Genomic DNA, 15,607 nt, shown 5'->3' with positions numbered 1-15,607 from the left:
AAGGCTTAAGGGATTAGCGGTTTTGCTGCTAAAATGCTTTTAGCAGCTTAGCGCTTCAGAAAAAGGGGTTTTGGAGCGGAAAAAAAATCACAAGAATTTTCGTCAATTTTCGTCTTGCAAAGCAAGCCCATAGGGAAATTCGTCTTGCGAAGCGCCTCTGCAAACGGAAAACCCTTTCGTCTTACGGGTTTTCCGTCTTGCGAGGCATTCGTCTTGCGGGGCACCACTGTATTGATAATAATTTAACAAAGGCATATTGTTTCCCAGTACCACATGTCCTTTCAGGTTTTTGATTATTCTGGCCTTCGGCATACTGCTTATTTCTTTATCTTCTTTAATCTGACAGTCAGGACTTGCTATAGATGGACTGAAATTCCCTCACAATGCTATTTATTCCTCACGGTAAACTCGTCCTTTCTCCCCCTGCTCCACTCCTTGGCTAAGCACGGAGTTCATGGTTGTTGCTGTCATCCTCCTCCATCATCCTGTTTTCCTCAGGTCAGTCCTTGTTTCCTCAGAATCCAGGTGTTGCCACAAAGGGAGGACCGTTCTCTGGAGATTGAGGGCTACACAACAGTGACCCCTTCACCATTCAGTTTGGCCACCTGGGCGTGGATTTGGATTCCAGCTGGCGGTGATTCTGCGCCAGTACTTTGGCGCGAGGAGCTGGCTTTCAGGCCCTCAGCCCGTGGAGGCCCTGTTCTCAGGATGCCTGGCCCCCAGCCATCCACAGGCCCCCCCACAATGAAATCAAACCGGTCCAGCGGAGTGTGCTCTATGGTACACAGAGACTCCTCACCCAGGTAGCCTGGGTTGGCTCCCTCCATGGACACGTCGTCTCCTGGGCTGCAGCGTCCGGACCGGGGACCCTCGGTCTGGGAGGCTCGATGGCGGGTGACCTGTTGAGTGTCCAGCTGCGGCTCGGCTCTTCGGAAAGAGTAATGGGCAAATATGCCGATGAAGAACATCTCGACAGCCAGGGAATAGTAGTAGATCACTGGAGGGGTGAAGAGAGAATTAAGAATATGGTACGCTCTGCAGCAGAGGTGGGGAACTTACGGCCTGTTAGGGATTCAGGTTTGGCCCAGGAGGTTGTTTTCCCCCAGACTTGCCCACACTCCCCACATCCAACATCATATGCAATTTCAGGTGTCAGGTGGGCAGAAAGAGACTTGACTACCAGTGCTCTCCCAGTTGTGCACCGGCAAGGGAAAGCAGTTTCCTTACACCAGGCTTCCTCAAACTCGGCCCTCCAGATGTTTTTGGCCTACAACTCCCATGATCCCTAGCTAGCAGGACCAGTGGTCAGGGATGATGGGAACTGTAGTCTCAAAACATCTGGAGGGCCGAGTTTGAGGAAGCGTGCCTTACACCTTCCTTTGATGCTTGGGCCAGACCAGCCTTCACCAACCTGATGGCCTCTGTAGGTTTTGGACTACAACTTCCATCAGCCCCAGCTAGCTTGGCAGGTGCCGTAGTTGCACTAGCGGAAGCCAGCACAATGATTCCGAGTAGCATCATCATCATCATCATAAATTATTTATACCCTGCCCATCTGGCTGGGTTTTCCCAGCCACTCTGGGCGGCTTCCAACAAAATATTAAAATACAGTGGTACCTCGTGTTAAGTACTTAATTCGTTCCGGAGGTCCGTTCTTAACCTGAAACTGTTCTTAACCTGAAGCACCACTTTAGCTAATGGGGGCCTCCTGCTGCTGCCATGCCACCGGAGCATGTTTCGGTTCTCATCCTGAAGCAAAGTTCTTAACCCAAGGTCCTATTTCTGGGTTAGAGAATCTGTAACCTGAAGCGTATGTAACCCAAGGTACCACTGTACAATAGTCTATTAAGCATTAAAAGCTTCCCTAAACAGGGCTGCCTTCAGATGTCTTCTAAAAGTCTGGTAGTTGTTTTTCTCTTTGACATCTAGTGGGAGGGCGTTCCACAGGGCGGGTGCCACTACCGAGAAGGCCCTCTGCCTGGTTCCCTGTAACTTGGCCTCTCGCAGTGAGGGAACCACCAGAAGGCCCTCGGCGCTGGACCTCAGTGTCCGGGCAGAACAATGGGAGTGGAGACGCTCCTTCAGGTATACTGGACCAAGGTCGTTTAGGGCTTCAAAGGTCAGCACCTACACTTTGAATTGGACTTCCCCTCACACCTCCACAGCCTCCCTAAATCTGCTCCAAGCATTTGAGGGAACCCCGAGAACTGCATGGGAGGGAGAGGGCCACTGTCAAGCAAGCAGAAATGTTTACGCTGATGGAACAATCTCCTTAGCTCTACTGTGAATACAACTCTTGGGATGCACTAGGTTAGTGAAGGCTAGCTCAGATGACGCCCTGCCCCTTGCCCAAGAGCCAGCTTTTTTAAGGAACTAGTTTCCCCCTGCCCTCCTCTGCCCCCTGAGAGACCCCGCAAGGGGGCAGGGAACCTCTCTGGTGTGAGACAGACTTGCCCCGAGACGGCAAGTCAGAGAGTGAGGTTGACTTGCCCGTCAGCCAGCCACCCTCAATGGCGCCTGCTGCAGGCTCCTGGCCTCCCTGAAGCAGCTTACCTTGGGAGCGTGTCGCCGGGGAGAGAGGCGGGCTGCAAGGGATGGCCCCCACTGCCCCCATGGTCTCCAGGATCCCACTCTGCAGGCCGCAGAGGACGAGAACCAAGATGATGCAGACGAACTTGGAGCGCAAGCTGTAGCCATTGAGCGCTGGCTTGGTGGCTTTGTAGAAGAGCAAGTAGCCATAGAAGGATAGGAATGTGGAGATGGCAATGATGGCGTAGATGTAAGAGTTGAGGTTGGTGTAGCCCACCTGGGAGAGAGGGATGGGCAAAGGTGAGATGTCAGATTCTGGGACTCCCCCCAGCAACATATGTTTGGGCCCAGAAATGGACACGAGAAGAATTACCGACGAAAGAAGAATGGCAGACGAAATTAATGGACTATGCAGAATTAGTTAAGACGACAGGAAGGATTTGAAACCTGCAGGACCAGAGAAGAGGACTGGAATAAATATGTGAACTATTTGAAAAGCAATTGTAATCAACAGATTACGCCAGTGGGATTGCAAGAAGTTTTGTAAGGAGGAACATACGAAATATTGCAAGGAAGGTTATGAAGAGAGTTATTAGTTAAGAAAACTAAAAGTAATAGTGAAATTAAGAAATGTAAATTAAGCGAAAAAGATTGGAAACTTTTCAGATGTGATTGATGGAAGTCGAAGAATTGTATAAGATATGAAATTATGTTAAATGATTGTTGGAAATAGTATGTTAAAAATAAATAAAAAATATATTAAAAAAGGAATGTGATGATGGCGTAGATATAAGAGTTGTGGTTGGTGTAGCTCACCTGGGAGAGAGGGATGGGCAAATGAGATGTCAGATGTTTTGACTCTCCCCAGCAACACGTATTTGGGCAAAATCATCTGTCACTTGAATGGCACTTTCAGAGCAAGACTTTTGAGTAGAGGTCCAGGGCCCCACTCAGCAGCAGGAGAAAGTGGGCCCACCCAAAATGGCTTATGCCATTTTGAGTAATGCACATTAGCTCCTAAAGAGCCACAGACACTTACCCATGGACGCAGTAAGATTGTTAAGTGCAGAAACTAAAATTCCCTAACTCCACTGCTGAATGGTGCAGTGAAAATCAGCACATTTGAGAAAACAAAAAACATAGTTCAAGGTCCTGAAACATTAGCTCTCGAGAGTATATTTAGGTTGTTGTTGTTTTTAGGACACCTTTCTTAGTTTCTTCCTACAAATTAATACCACAGGGTTTTTTGAAATATTACGCAGGGGTATAGAAATGTTTGAAAATAAATAATGGAAAAGGCTAAGCTTCAACACTAGCACTTTGGTATAATCAGAAATGTGAACAGCTTGCAAAACTGCATATAAATAGCAGGATACAATAACTATAGAAAAGCTCAAATTTCTACTGTAGCTAATCCCATTCTGATCCATAGCCTAATCATGAAATCACTGGTTCAATTTATCTGGCTTTAAATTAACAGAGAAGATGGAAAATGCCGTTGCGCTCTTTGTCAGCAGGGATCATCAACGTTTTTAAGGCACATGGGCAGATGTGAATTTTTGAATGAGTGCTATGGGCCCCACACCTTCTGAGCAGGTATCACACACACACACACACACACACACAGAGAGAGAGAGAGAGAGAGAGAGAGAGAGAGAGAGAGAGAGAGAACTCACACAGCATTTCCAAGGGATGTGGGTAAAAGCTGGATCCAAAACAATCTGAGCCTTGAAAAGCCCATAGAGCTGAAAGAAGAAGTGAGAAAGAACATCGCTTTTCTAACTTCCCCCTTCAGGTCTATGGACATTTCAAGGGAGAAAATGTTAACCACCCTCCATGCTTCAAGGTGGGGTGAGGGGTGTGCGTGTTGAGATAAATATTTTGTGGGCGCCAGCGGAAGACCTGAAGGGGATCATACCACTGTATATGATCTCTAACCTAATATAGTTCCATCTATGGAAATCCAGAGGTGGTCTGGGGGCCAGAACTAGTGGTGGTTCTGCTTATATCACCCAGGAGTGGCCCTTTCTGTTCCCTCTTTGCCTGTTAACCAAGGCAACACAATTCTCTGAACTTGCTTCTCACGTTCATTTCCTTCCCACCTTTCAATTTATGTCCTGCGCTTACTTGAACTGGGGGCTACTTGCAAGCTTTCATTCCCAGGGCTGTGGAATTTTACTGTGCTTTTAAAATCCTGATGAGCAACTTTTAATTGATACCAATCCACAGTTGCCCTAATTGCCAGGATGCCCGGGTTGGTCCCAGCCTGGTGCTCAGGAACATAACAGCATTTTCATGGCAAAATCCAGCAGTGATACCAAGCTTGTTCTATGGTTATCCAAAGAAACTACTGCTAAGGTTCAGCCAAAGCTTCCTATCATCATGCATACAGAATTTGAGCTGCCTTGCCACATCAATTTGATATGTTTGGCTATAATTAAGACCAGCTTTGCTCTTAACAATGCCCAGATTCAAGTCAGCTCAGTCCAATGGAAGCATCTATCAACAGACCGAAGAATGGGCACCTGTCGCTTTCCTCAGGAAAAGCATCACTGGGAATACCTAGTAGTAGTAGTAGTAGTAGTAGTAATAATAATAATAATAATAACAATAATAATAATAATAATAATAATAATAATAATAATAATAATAATAATTTATTTGTACCCCGCCCATCTGGCTGGGTTTCCCCAGCCACTCTGGGCGGCTTCCAACAAAGATGAAAAATACACTAAAATGTCACATATTAAAAACTTCCCTGAACAGGGCTGCCTTCAGATGTCTTCTGAATGTCAGGTAGCTGTTTATCGCTTTGACATCTGATGGGAGGGCATTCCACAGGGCGGGCGCCACTACCGAGAAGGCCCTCTGCCTGGTTCCCTGTAACTTGGCCTCTCGCAGTGAGGGAACCGCCAGAAGGCCCTCAGAGCTGGAGCTCAGTGTCCGGGCAGAATGATGAGGGTGGAGACGCTCCTTCAGATATACTGGACAGAGGCCGTTTAGGGCTTTAGAGGTCAGCACCAACACTTTGAATTGTGCTCGGAAACATACTGGGAGCCAATGTAGGTCTTTCCAGACCGGTGTTATATGGTCTCGGCGGCCGCTCCCAGTCACCAGTCTAGCTGCCGCATTCTGTGCTTAATAGACATGCCCAAGGTGTGACTTAATTCCCTTCCTCTCTGCCTGTTAGCCATGAATTTCACAGCCAGAATTACTTACATCGCCATAGTCATATTTCTCATCCGTCCAGAGGATCAGGGTGACGAAAAAGAGGATGGTCCTGATGACAGAGAGCTGATACACAGCCAGCGTCATGCATCGCAAATTTGTTCTGCAGAAGGGAAGAAGCTGGTGGTTTCCTTTTCTTTTTTAAATGTTTTTAAAATTTATTTAACATAATTATTACAAAATATAAGCAAAATGTTGCAAATACATACATACATACGTATATATTTGAGATAAGCACACATATATAAAAAAAGAACAAAAGAGAAGAAAGAAAAGATGAAAGAAAAAGAAAAAATAAAGAAGAAGAAAAGTTGGAATAATTTCTTCCAAATTTATTCTACAAATATCTCAATAATAAAATTTCATTGACTGATTTCCATCGCTTACACTGCACTTCCTATATACAACCAGTGGGCCATGGTACCCTGGGGTGCCTTGAATTATGGTCTGGGGTGCCATGGGCAACCCTGGCCTCTGTCCCTCTTCCCTTCCCTTCCTGCTCTGATGCCCAGTGGCGTAGCGTGGGTTGTCAGCACCCGGGTCAAGGCAAGTAATTTGCACCGCCTAACCCGTGGATTTGCGCCTCCTAACCCTAACCCCCAGATGTTGTGCCCGGTGCGGCCGGCCCCCCCTGCACCCCCCACACTACGCCACTGCTGATGCCCTCTCATGTCTCTGCCTCCCAAAGGCTGGCACAGCTATTGGTTGCAGCAGCCCTGATTATAAGCTCCCCAGGTGAATGGTGCCTCTGGTTCTGGCCACACATAAATTAAAGGTAAAGGTAAAGGGACCTCCGACCGTTAAGTCCAGTCATGGACTCTGGGGTTGCGGCGCTCATCTCGCTTTACTGGCCGAGGGAGCCAGCGTTTGTCCACAGACAGTTGTTCTGGGTCATGTGGCCAACATGACTAAGCCGCTTCTGGCGAAACCAGAGCAGCACATGGAAACGCTGTTTACCTTCCCGCCAGACCGGTACCTATTTATCTACTTGCACTTTGATGTGCTTTCAAACTGCTAGGTTGGCAGGAGCTGGGACCGAGCAATGGGAGCTCACCCTGTCATGGGGATTTGAACAGCCGACCTTCTGATCGGCAAGCCCTAGGCTCTGTGGTTTAGACCACAGCACCACCTGCGTCCCTTACATATAAATTAGATTACACATAAATTAGATTACATAAAATTGTATTTTAATACTTTGTTGTATTTTAATACTTTGTTGTAAGCTTCCTAGAGTGGCTGGGGAAACCCAGCCAGATGGGTGGGGTATTAATTAATAATAATAATAATAATAATAATAATAATAATAATAATAATAGATTCATTAAAAATCTAAAACTAAAAGCAGCAGAACTAAGAAAATGAGACAGTGAACAGGAAAACCAGAATGAATTATGCAAAATTAGGAAATGTGATTTGCATAATTTTTAGAGGTCAAATAATTCAGCCTGGCTCAATATTCTATATGTATTTAAAAGCACAGGGTTTGCACAGCCATGGAGATAGGAGAAGAAATACGGTAAAAGGCATATTAAGAGGACAGCTCTAATGTGAAGGACTGAAAGCTTCAAGCTGTTGTACAACATGAATGTGTGTTATTGTGTCAGTGCAGGACCTTAAGTAAAAGGCTTATCACCATCTGTTAGGTGCTAGGCACCACTGAGAAATAAAAACAAAACCACAAGTCCTTGCCTGCGCTTTTCATAATCTAAAAATGTGAGGCAAAAGGAACAAGGAGATGTGGGGAATGAGGAAACTTCGCAGAGCCTGATGTAAGAAGGGGGAGGGATGCATTTAGTTGAGGTGTTCTGGATCAGTTGCAGATTATAGGGTACAATAGGGAAGCTATAACGTGCAGGACCAACTCTGACACGGCACAAAGGCAGCCTCTTCTTACCTGTTGGCAGCAATTTCAGGAAGGCAGCAACAGCAGCAACAGGGGAAAGGGTTTGGAGAAACTCGCTGGCTCTCCAGTTGCTGGAACATTCGGTCTGATCCACCAAAGAAATCTCTGATCAATGCAAGGAATTTCCAGAGGGTGATGGAGTGGTAGCTGCAGGAACAGGAGAGTTACACACTATGCATCTGCTGGATCAAACAGGCAATTTTGTGGAGCTGGAGAGAGAGGTCTAGTTGGTGGAGCAAGTTCAGACCTTAGGCTTAAGTCACCTTTTGTTTGTATGATATACACAATATCCTTCCTTGGGTTCTCAGGCTGAAATGTGGTGCACACGTTCAGGACACAAGGCTACAAGGCCACATCCATTCTGCATAATATTTGTTGTGAAGGTGGAGATGGGGAAATGGAAGGTGGGATGAACAGCCAGAATTACGCTATTCTATGGTCCCAGTGAAGTGGTCATTGTGCTCTAGTAGCTATCAGTTTAATAGACCTGGGACCAAATGCAGCTACATTTGGGTGGTGGGAAATGATCCAGTGGACCAGCCAGCCAGTAAATGGAGTAAGTGCCTTGAGGGAATCTAGAGCCGTACCTGCAGTAAACTTTCCATAATGTGGCACTGGGATTCTGGAGGAGAATCTGTTGCAACTTGAGTTTGCCCACCGTCTTCATGAAGGAGACCGCCATGCAGTCATTAAAGGTTCACAGACTCCTTCCCAAAGGTGATGGCAAACTTCATTCACCATAGAGCCGTTTGTCAAAAAAAGTAAACACAGTGGCAACTTTAGTTGCATCCTGTAGACCAGCTGTGGGGAACCTGGGGCCTTCTAAAAGTTGCTAAACTACAACTCCCATAAGCCCCAGCACACATGGCCAATGGCCGGGGATGATGGGAGTTGTGATTCAGCAACATCTGCAGTGCCAAAGGTTCCCCAGCCTTGCTGTAGATTTTTTGAGGAAAAACAATCCTGAACTTCATGTCTTCTTGGCAGTAATTACCTTAGGATAAAGGTAAAGGGACCCCTGACCATTAGGTCCAGTCGTGGCCGACTCTGGGGTTGCGGTGCTCATCTCGCTTTACTGGCCAAGGGAGCCGGCGTACAGCTTCCGGGTCAATGTGGCCAGCATGACTAAGCTGCTTCTGGCGAAACCAAAGCAGCACACGGAAACGCCATTTACCTTCCCGCCAAAGCAGTACCTATTTATCTACTTGCATTTTGAGGTGCTTTTGAACTGCTAGGTTGGCAGGAGCAGGGACCGAGCAACGGGAGCTCACCCCGTCACGGGGATTCAAACCGCCAACCTTCTGATCAGCAAGTCCTAGGCTCTGTGGTTTAACCCATTGTGCCACCCGCGTCCCTTAGGATAAATTACATTTAATCCTGCTCCTTTCACCCCCTGTTCCCACTCCCATCAAAAGAAACTCACATGGAGGCCACAAAGTTACAGACGAAGGAAGTGCGAGGGATGAACAAACCGATGAGGGAAGTGAGACTGAACACCTGTTGGATAAGGAGATGGGATATGATATTAAAAGATTTGCACCTGGTTTGGATTGCAATTTGTCCCTAAGCAGCACATTCCTTTACACAATCCATCTTATGCAAAGCACATTCAGCGCACATTATATCCCACAAGGACTTTGTTCACCCCTCACTGTGTTATGGTTCACAGTAGCCCTTCACAAACTACTGTGCTCAGAATTATTTGCAGGGAGTGCAGAAGATACTCTAAACGTGCTTCAGAAGTGTCGTGTGTATGCAGCCTTCCGTTTAAGCCACTAGATGCTATCTCAACATGAGGCTGCAGACCAAGCCAGCTAATTACACATTTGTGTGACGCAGTTATGTGTGGCTAGTACACAGGGAGAACTGCAAGCATGGAAACAATGGGTTGCAGGCAGCTAACTTTTACTCAGCGTAAACCTATTGAAAGGAATGGACCTAAGTTAGCCAGGATCCTAAATCAGCTTCACTGTGGTTTCTCAGCTGGATTTCCTAGGAAGTGAACACAGGGTTGCAGTCTTAAGAGGCTGAGGCGGGAGAGAAGGCTGCCAGCTTCCTTTGCCCATTCTTACCGGATAGACCCCCAGGATCCAGAGCGAGAGGCTGGTTCGGCGGGAGCTGTTGCCATGGCGCAGGAAGAAGCCCATCTGCTCCAGGAAGAGGCCGACCTGCACCAGGCCCAGGAAAACGGGGACTAAGAAGATCCAGATCTGAGCCTTGATGACTGTGCAAAAGGGACAGTGGCGAGTCAGGGAATAAAAGCGCAGAGATCCCTCACGCAGGAATACTACAGAGCACCTTATCCGACCTGGAAGCCTTTCTTCCTGATCCCATATATACAAGGGCTGGCTGGGCTTTTTCATATGTGAGGAGAAGGCACTCTGCACATGGTCAAAGGCACTCTGTTCTTACTGCACCATGTCCCATGGCTGAGTCAAAAACAGAGTAAGTTCTGAAGCCCTTTCCTCTGCCTTTCCGTACCCTCTGGCCAGCCCTCCTTGCTTCCAACCACAGCCGCATCCTGGTCATGATTCTCCACCCCACAACAGCTTCCCCAAACTCACCTTGAAAGATCTCCGATGACAAAGGGAACTGACCCCCAGAGAGAGAACAATTTGAGGCGCGCGCCATTTTCCTCTCTCCTGGACAGGTGCTTCCAGGTTCTCCCCACCCCCAATCAATAATCACTTCCTTTCCCATCATTAGTCACCACATTAATCATTGACACAAGGCAGGCACAGGTGTCTTGACAACAGGGCCAAGTCCACCTCTCCTCACCTGCCAGGGAATCCTAAACCAGGGCAGCTACATATTGTGCCGTGAGGGCAGACCCACACTATATATTTAAAGCACATTCAACAGACATTTGAAGCTCATGGCTTCTCCCAAAGAATCGTCGGAACTGTAATTTTCCCTTCATGGAGCTTGTTTCCAGCAACCTTAAAGGTAAAGGGACCCTTGACCATTAGGTCCAGTCGTGGCCAACTCTGGGGTTGTGGCACTCATCTCGCTTTATTGGCCAAGGGAGCCGGCGTACAGCTTCCGGGTCATGCGGCCAGCATGACTAAGCCGCTTCTGGTGAACCAGAGCAGCGCACGGAAACGCTGTTTATCTTCCCGCCGGAGCGGTACCTATTTATCTACTTGCACTTTGACGTGCTTTGGAACTGCTAGGGCGGCAGGAGCAGGGACCGAGCAACGGGAGCTCACCCCGTCGCGGGGATTCAAACCGCCGACCTTCTGATCAGCAAGTCCTAGGCTCTGTGGTGTAACCCACAGCGCCATCCGCATCCCTTCCCAGCATCCTTAACACCATAATAAATTGGTTACTCCTTTAATGTGCCACAAGACTCCTGTTATATTTTACTATCTCTTATCCAGTGCTGCTCTGAACACAGTGAGGGTCCTATTCTCTGAAATCCTGCTGCCTTGCTGCCCAGTGGGCTCTCCACATAGAGCCCCAATGACTGTATGCTGTTTATAACTATGGAATTTCACTGGACTTCCAATCACCATTCTATTAACAGTCCACACGTGTACAAACCTTCTTCCCTTTTAAATATGGATATTGTATTAAACAGTGAGCAGTAAAGCCAGACCAGAGGAAGGCACTGTAGTATTTCCCCCCTAATGTTTATTTTACAGGTAGCAAATCAAATGCAACTGAAAAAAGCAAAGTATCATTCCTACCTCTCATCCTTTTTCTGAACCTCATTGTTTTATTGGAGCAGCAGGAAACACCAGTTTAACACCAGCACATTTTGGCCCACTGAGAAGGAATTGGGCTTGGTTCTCCCCGTTTCAGAAGACTCTGAGGGGTGACCAGATGCAAAATGGCACAGATATCCTGCGTTTTTAATAGCAGCAGAGAAAATTGAAGCACGGCAAGTGCCGCTTTTCAGACGCCTTCACAGCCAGCATCATCATCCAGAATCCCCCCCTGAAAGCTTCCCTTCGCTTCCACATCTGGTGCATTTTGGGGCTGCAGGGGAGGTATACCTGTGGCTTCACATTTGTTCCTCATTGCCACCAGCTCCAGACATCACAGAGAGTGAGGGAGAAAACTATTGTAATATTCTAAGCAGAAGTGATGTGTGTGTTGTCAGATTTCCAAAATTCTCTTTTTTATCCTAATTTTTTATTAATTTTAAATTACAGTCCAATAATAAAAAGGTAAAGGACCCTTGACAGTTAAGTCTGGTCACAAACGACTCTGGGGTTGCGGCGCTCATCTCGCTTTACAGGCCGAGGGAGCCAGCGTTTGTCTGCAGAGTTTTTCCGGGTCATGTGGCTGGCATGACTAAGCCGCTTCTGACGCAACGGAACACCGAAACCAGAGCAGTGCGCGGAAACACCGTTTACCTTCCCATCAGAGCAGTACCTATTTATCTACTTGCACTTTGACATGCTTTTGAACTGCTAGGTTGGCAGGAGCAGGGACCGAGCAACAGGAGCTCACCCCGTAACGGGGATTCGAACCACCGACCTGCTGATCGGCAAGTCCGAGAGGCTCAGTGGTTTAGCCCTCAATCATCCTTGTTTTTCCTTCGCCAATGATCTTCTGCTGTCATGGGGGCTGCCTCCATTAAGGCAGAGCAGAACCGGAAGCCAGATTTCCAGAATTCTCCCCCACTTAACCTGTTTATCATTTTTGGTATTCAGGGAGCATATTAATGTAAGAAACTGCATTCACACATAGCACCAAGCCATTGTTTGTTTTAACTGTGGTTTGCTCAACAAACCATGTATCATCTCACAGATGAACAAACCTACCTCATTTTGTTTCTCCTAAATTTGGATTGTTTTCCAGCTGCTCTAGCCTCAGGCGTCAGCAACTGAAATGGGTTGGCTGAACAAACCATGGTTAAACAAGGCTGTTGGGTTTTCAGACATAATGCCAAACCAGTTATGATGATCTGATGAACAGAGTTAAGAATCCTACGGACAGATATCAAACCATGGCTTCACTTGGTGTTTTGTTACCAGAAAACAAGCCATGCCTTAGGAGGCTAGGTTCAGGTGTTCAACCAGACGTTGGCTAAACAAATAATGGCTTAATGCGAGCCAGGCCAATGAATCAAAACTAACTCGCCCAGTCCTGTCCATACTGGCTGGCAGGTGCTCCGCAAGGCCTCACGTGGGAAGTGTTTCGCTGCCTACAGTGCAATTAATTCTAACCCTGTCCTACTCAGAGGTGATGCCAAATGAATTCAACTCTCCCTGTCAGAGTTAGAGTTACGAGTATATTTGACGCAGAAGGTGAATAAAGAATGGATATTATTTAAAGAGTATTCGAAAAATTATGGTGATAACAAAATTCTCCTGGCAGACCTTGAATGATTCTTGTAACATATTGGCTAATAGAATAGTATGAAAAGTTCTAGGAAAACAAAAACAACAAGAAGGCACTGTGGGTAAAACGACAAAATAGGAAACAGTACAATGAGAATAATCGGAAGTTAATTTTATAGGTACTTCATCTTTTTTCTCCCCCCCCCCCCCGTAAAATATGTGTAAGTTGTGCATCTTGTTTGTAAATATTGTATTGTTGTGTTGTCATGTAGGCTGATGTTGATTGTTCAATAAAGTTCAATTTCAATTCAAAAAGAAAAAAGAATTCAATGGTGTTTACTCCCAGGCAAGTGGAGTTAGGCCTTTTTCAGCCTGCAGCTCCTGTGCTCTGCCTATAGCCCCCATGCTCCAAATAGTCCAAAATAGGTAAAGCACAAGAGAACCCTTTCCACCACTAGCTTTCCTATATTGCTTTGTAGGTCTGCCTCCACAGATGTAGCAGAACGCTGAGGTGGTAGACCAGGCTTCACCCTACTTCAGACTTCAGGGCTTTGAGTTGCATTAGTGATTTGCTCCCCCACTTAAAAGGCTCAGGCTGCTCAATGCTGTGGTACAGTGGTGCCTCGCAAGACGAAAAGAATCCGTTCTGTGAGTCTCTTCGTCTAGCGTTTTTTTCGTCTTGTGAAGCAAGCCCATTAGCGGATTAGAGCTATTAGCGGTTTAGCGGCTATTAAAGGCTTAAGGGATTAGCGGATTAGCTGCTAAAAGGCTATTAGCAGCTTAGTGCCTTAGAAAAAGGGGGTGGGGAGCAAAAAAACAACACCCTAGGAATCGCAAGACATTTTCGTCTTGCGAAGCAAGCCCATAGCAAATTCGTCCTGCGAAGCACCTCCAAAACGGAAAACCCTTTCGTCTAGCGGGTTTTCCGTCTTGCGAGGCATTCGTCTTGCGGGGCACCACTGTATTTTGTACTTGTAGGGAGTTTTGAAAACCAAAAAACATGGGGAGCTTCAACCCCACACTACCCTAGTGATCCGAAAAAGTAGAATCAATTCTGTCACTGCGGCTCTTTGCCTCATCTTTTCAGCTCATTGAACAGCTTCCAGGGTGCATCCATGTTTAGCTTTTTCTTCCAAGTGCAGTTATGTTCTGAGCTGCAGGATTATTCCAAGGGTGACTACTGTCTGCTTCTGCCTCTTCTTAATTTTGACCACCCATTCCTTTTGCAAGTACAGGTATCAAACTCACAAACCTTTGCTGCAATAGAAGGGATTACATCAGTGGTAGTTAACTACACCACTTAAACAGCTGTAAGTTGTAGAACGGAACCTGCCAAATAGTACTGGGGCTTTTGTGAGATGATAATGTCAAGATGAAAAAAAGGAATCCATGTTTAAGATTTGGTGCCCTGTAACGGGTGGCGCTGTGGGTTAAACCACAGAGCCTAGGACTTGCCGATCAGAAGGTTGGTGGTTCGAATCCCCGCGACGGGGTGAGCTCCCGTTGCTCGGTCCCTGCTCCTGCCAACCTAGCAGTTCAAAAGCCCGTCAAAGTGCAAGTACAGTGGTACCTCAGGTTAAGAACTTAATTTGTTCCAGTGGTCTGTTCCTAACCTGAAACTGTTCTTAACCTGAAGCACCACTTTAGCTAATGGGGCCTCCTGCTGCCGCCGTGCCGCTGGAGCACGATTTCTGTTCTCATCCTAAAGCAAAGTTCTTAACCCGAGGTACTATTTCTGGGTTAGCGGAGTCTGTAACCTGAAGCGTATGTAACCCAAGGTACCACTGTAGATAAATAGGTACCACTCCAGTGGGAAGGTAAACAGCATTTCCGTGTGCTGCTCTGGTTTCACCAGAAGCGGCTTAGTTGTGCTGGCCACATGACCCGGAAAAACTGTCTGCGGACAAACACCGGCTCCCTTGGCCAGTAAAGCGAGATGAGCGCCGCAACCCCAGAGTCATCTGTGACTGGACTTAACGGTCGGGGGTCCCTTTACCCTTAACGTACTCTATCCACAATCAAGGGAAGCTGCAATGTTCCTTCTCTCCCCTTGCCTTTAATGCAAATTTTTAGGTGTAGCCATGACTCTAACCAACAGTAATAAGCATGGAACCCGGGAATATAATTATTCCATTTTATAAAATTCTGAAATATAGCTTTTATGGTATGTATTCTGAGCATCTACATATAATCTGGCATGGAGTTAGTAACTTGAGCATCTGAGTTTTCGGGGGTGGGGCAATGGAACAAGTTTCTAGTCCATATGGTTGCAGAGGAATAAACAGGAATTCCACTGGTCTTGAATAGGCAAAGCTTCAGTTCACTGCGCGGCTCCGATTGATCACTCTGCATGTCTATAGTTTCCTGCCCCTCAGCCATCCAGCCCTCCGCTCCCTGTCCTTTTATTCTTTCTGCAAAAATCCCCAAGCCTTTGAAAAGCGAGATCTTGGAAACAGGGCCAGCCCAAGACATTTTGGCACCTGAGGCAAACCACAAAATTGTGCGCTCCTCACCTGCCAGGGAAGAACGGGCGAGTGAAGACCTACATCAGGAACAAGGAGGGATTCAAGATCTACTTTGGGAACAAGGAGGGAGTGCAGCAGCAGCAACAGCAGGCGATGTACAGTGGTACCTCTGGTTGCGAACAGGATCCGTT

General features: G+C 46.8%; 1 protein-coding gene across 2 annotated transcripts in view; it reads right to left on the bottom strand.

Annotated features, from left to right (window-relative positions):
• The window catches only part of LOC310667604 (organic solute transporter subunit alpha-like), a 95,069-nt gene extending 84,144 nt beyond the window's left edge, over positions 1–10,925 (bottom strand). The window contains exons 1-7 of one of the 2 annotated variants that reach the window (XM_083420323.1): positions 10,225–10,925; positions 9,733–9,884; positions 9,084–9,157; positions 7,652–7,807; positions 5,749–5,860; positions 2,554–2,806; positions 236–997 (exon numbers count right to left, since the gene is read on the bottom strand). In XM_083420323.1, coding sequence (XP_083276449.1) covers positions 567–997; positions 2,554–2,806; positions 5,749–5,860; positions 7,652–7,807; positions 9,084–9,157; positions 9,733–9,884; positions 10,225–10,363 — 1,317 coding nt within the window. In that variant the 5' untranslated portion in view covers positions 10,364–10,925 and the 3' untranslated portion in view covers positions 236–566. Of the gene's footprint in view, positions 1–235; positions 998–1,803; positions 2,807–5,748; positions 5,861–7,651; positions 7,808–9,083; positions 9,158–9,732; positions 9,885–10,224 lie in introns of those variants that run through there. The other variant, XR_014506323.1, reaches the window with a different exon arrangement.
• Positions 10,926–15,607: the final 4,682 nt, after the last annotated feature.

Source organism: Podarcis tiliguerta (genome assembly GCF_965153285.1).
Source record: "Podarcis tiliguerta genome assembly, chromosome: 17".
Taxonomy (NCBI): domain Eukaryota; kingdom Metazoa; phylum Chordata; class Lepidosauria; order Squamata; family Lacertidae; genus Podarcis; species Podarcis tiliguerta.
The sequence above is the reverse complement of the archived record's forward strand: the minus strand, read 5'-3'. Positions and strand labels throughout refer to the sequence as shown.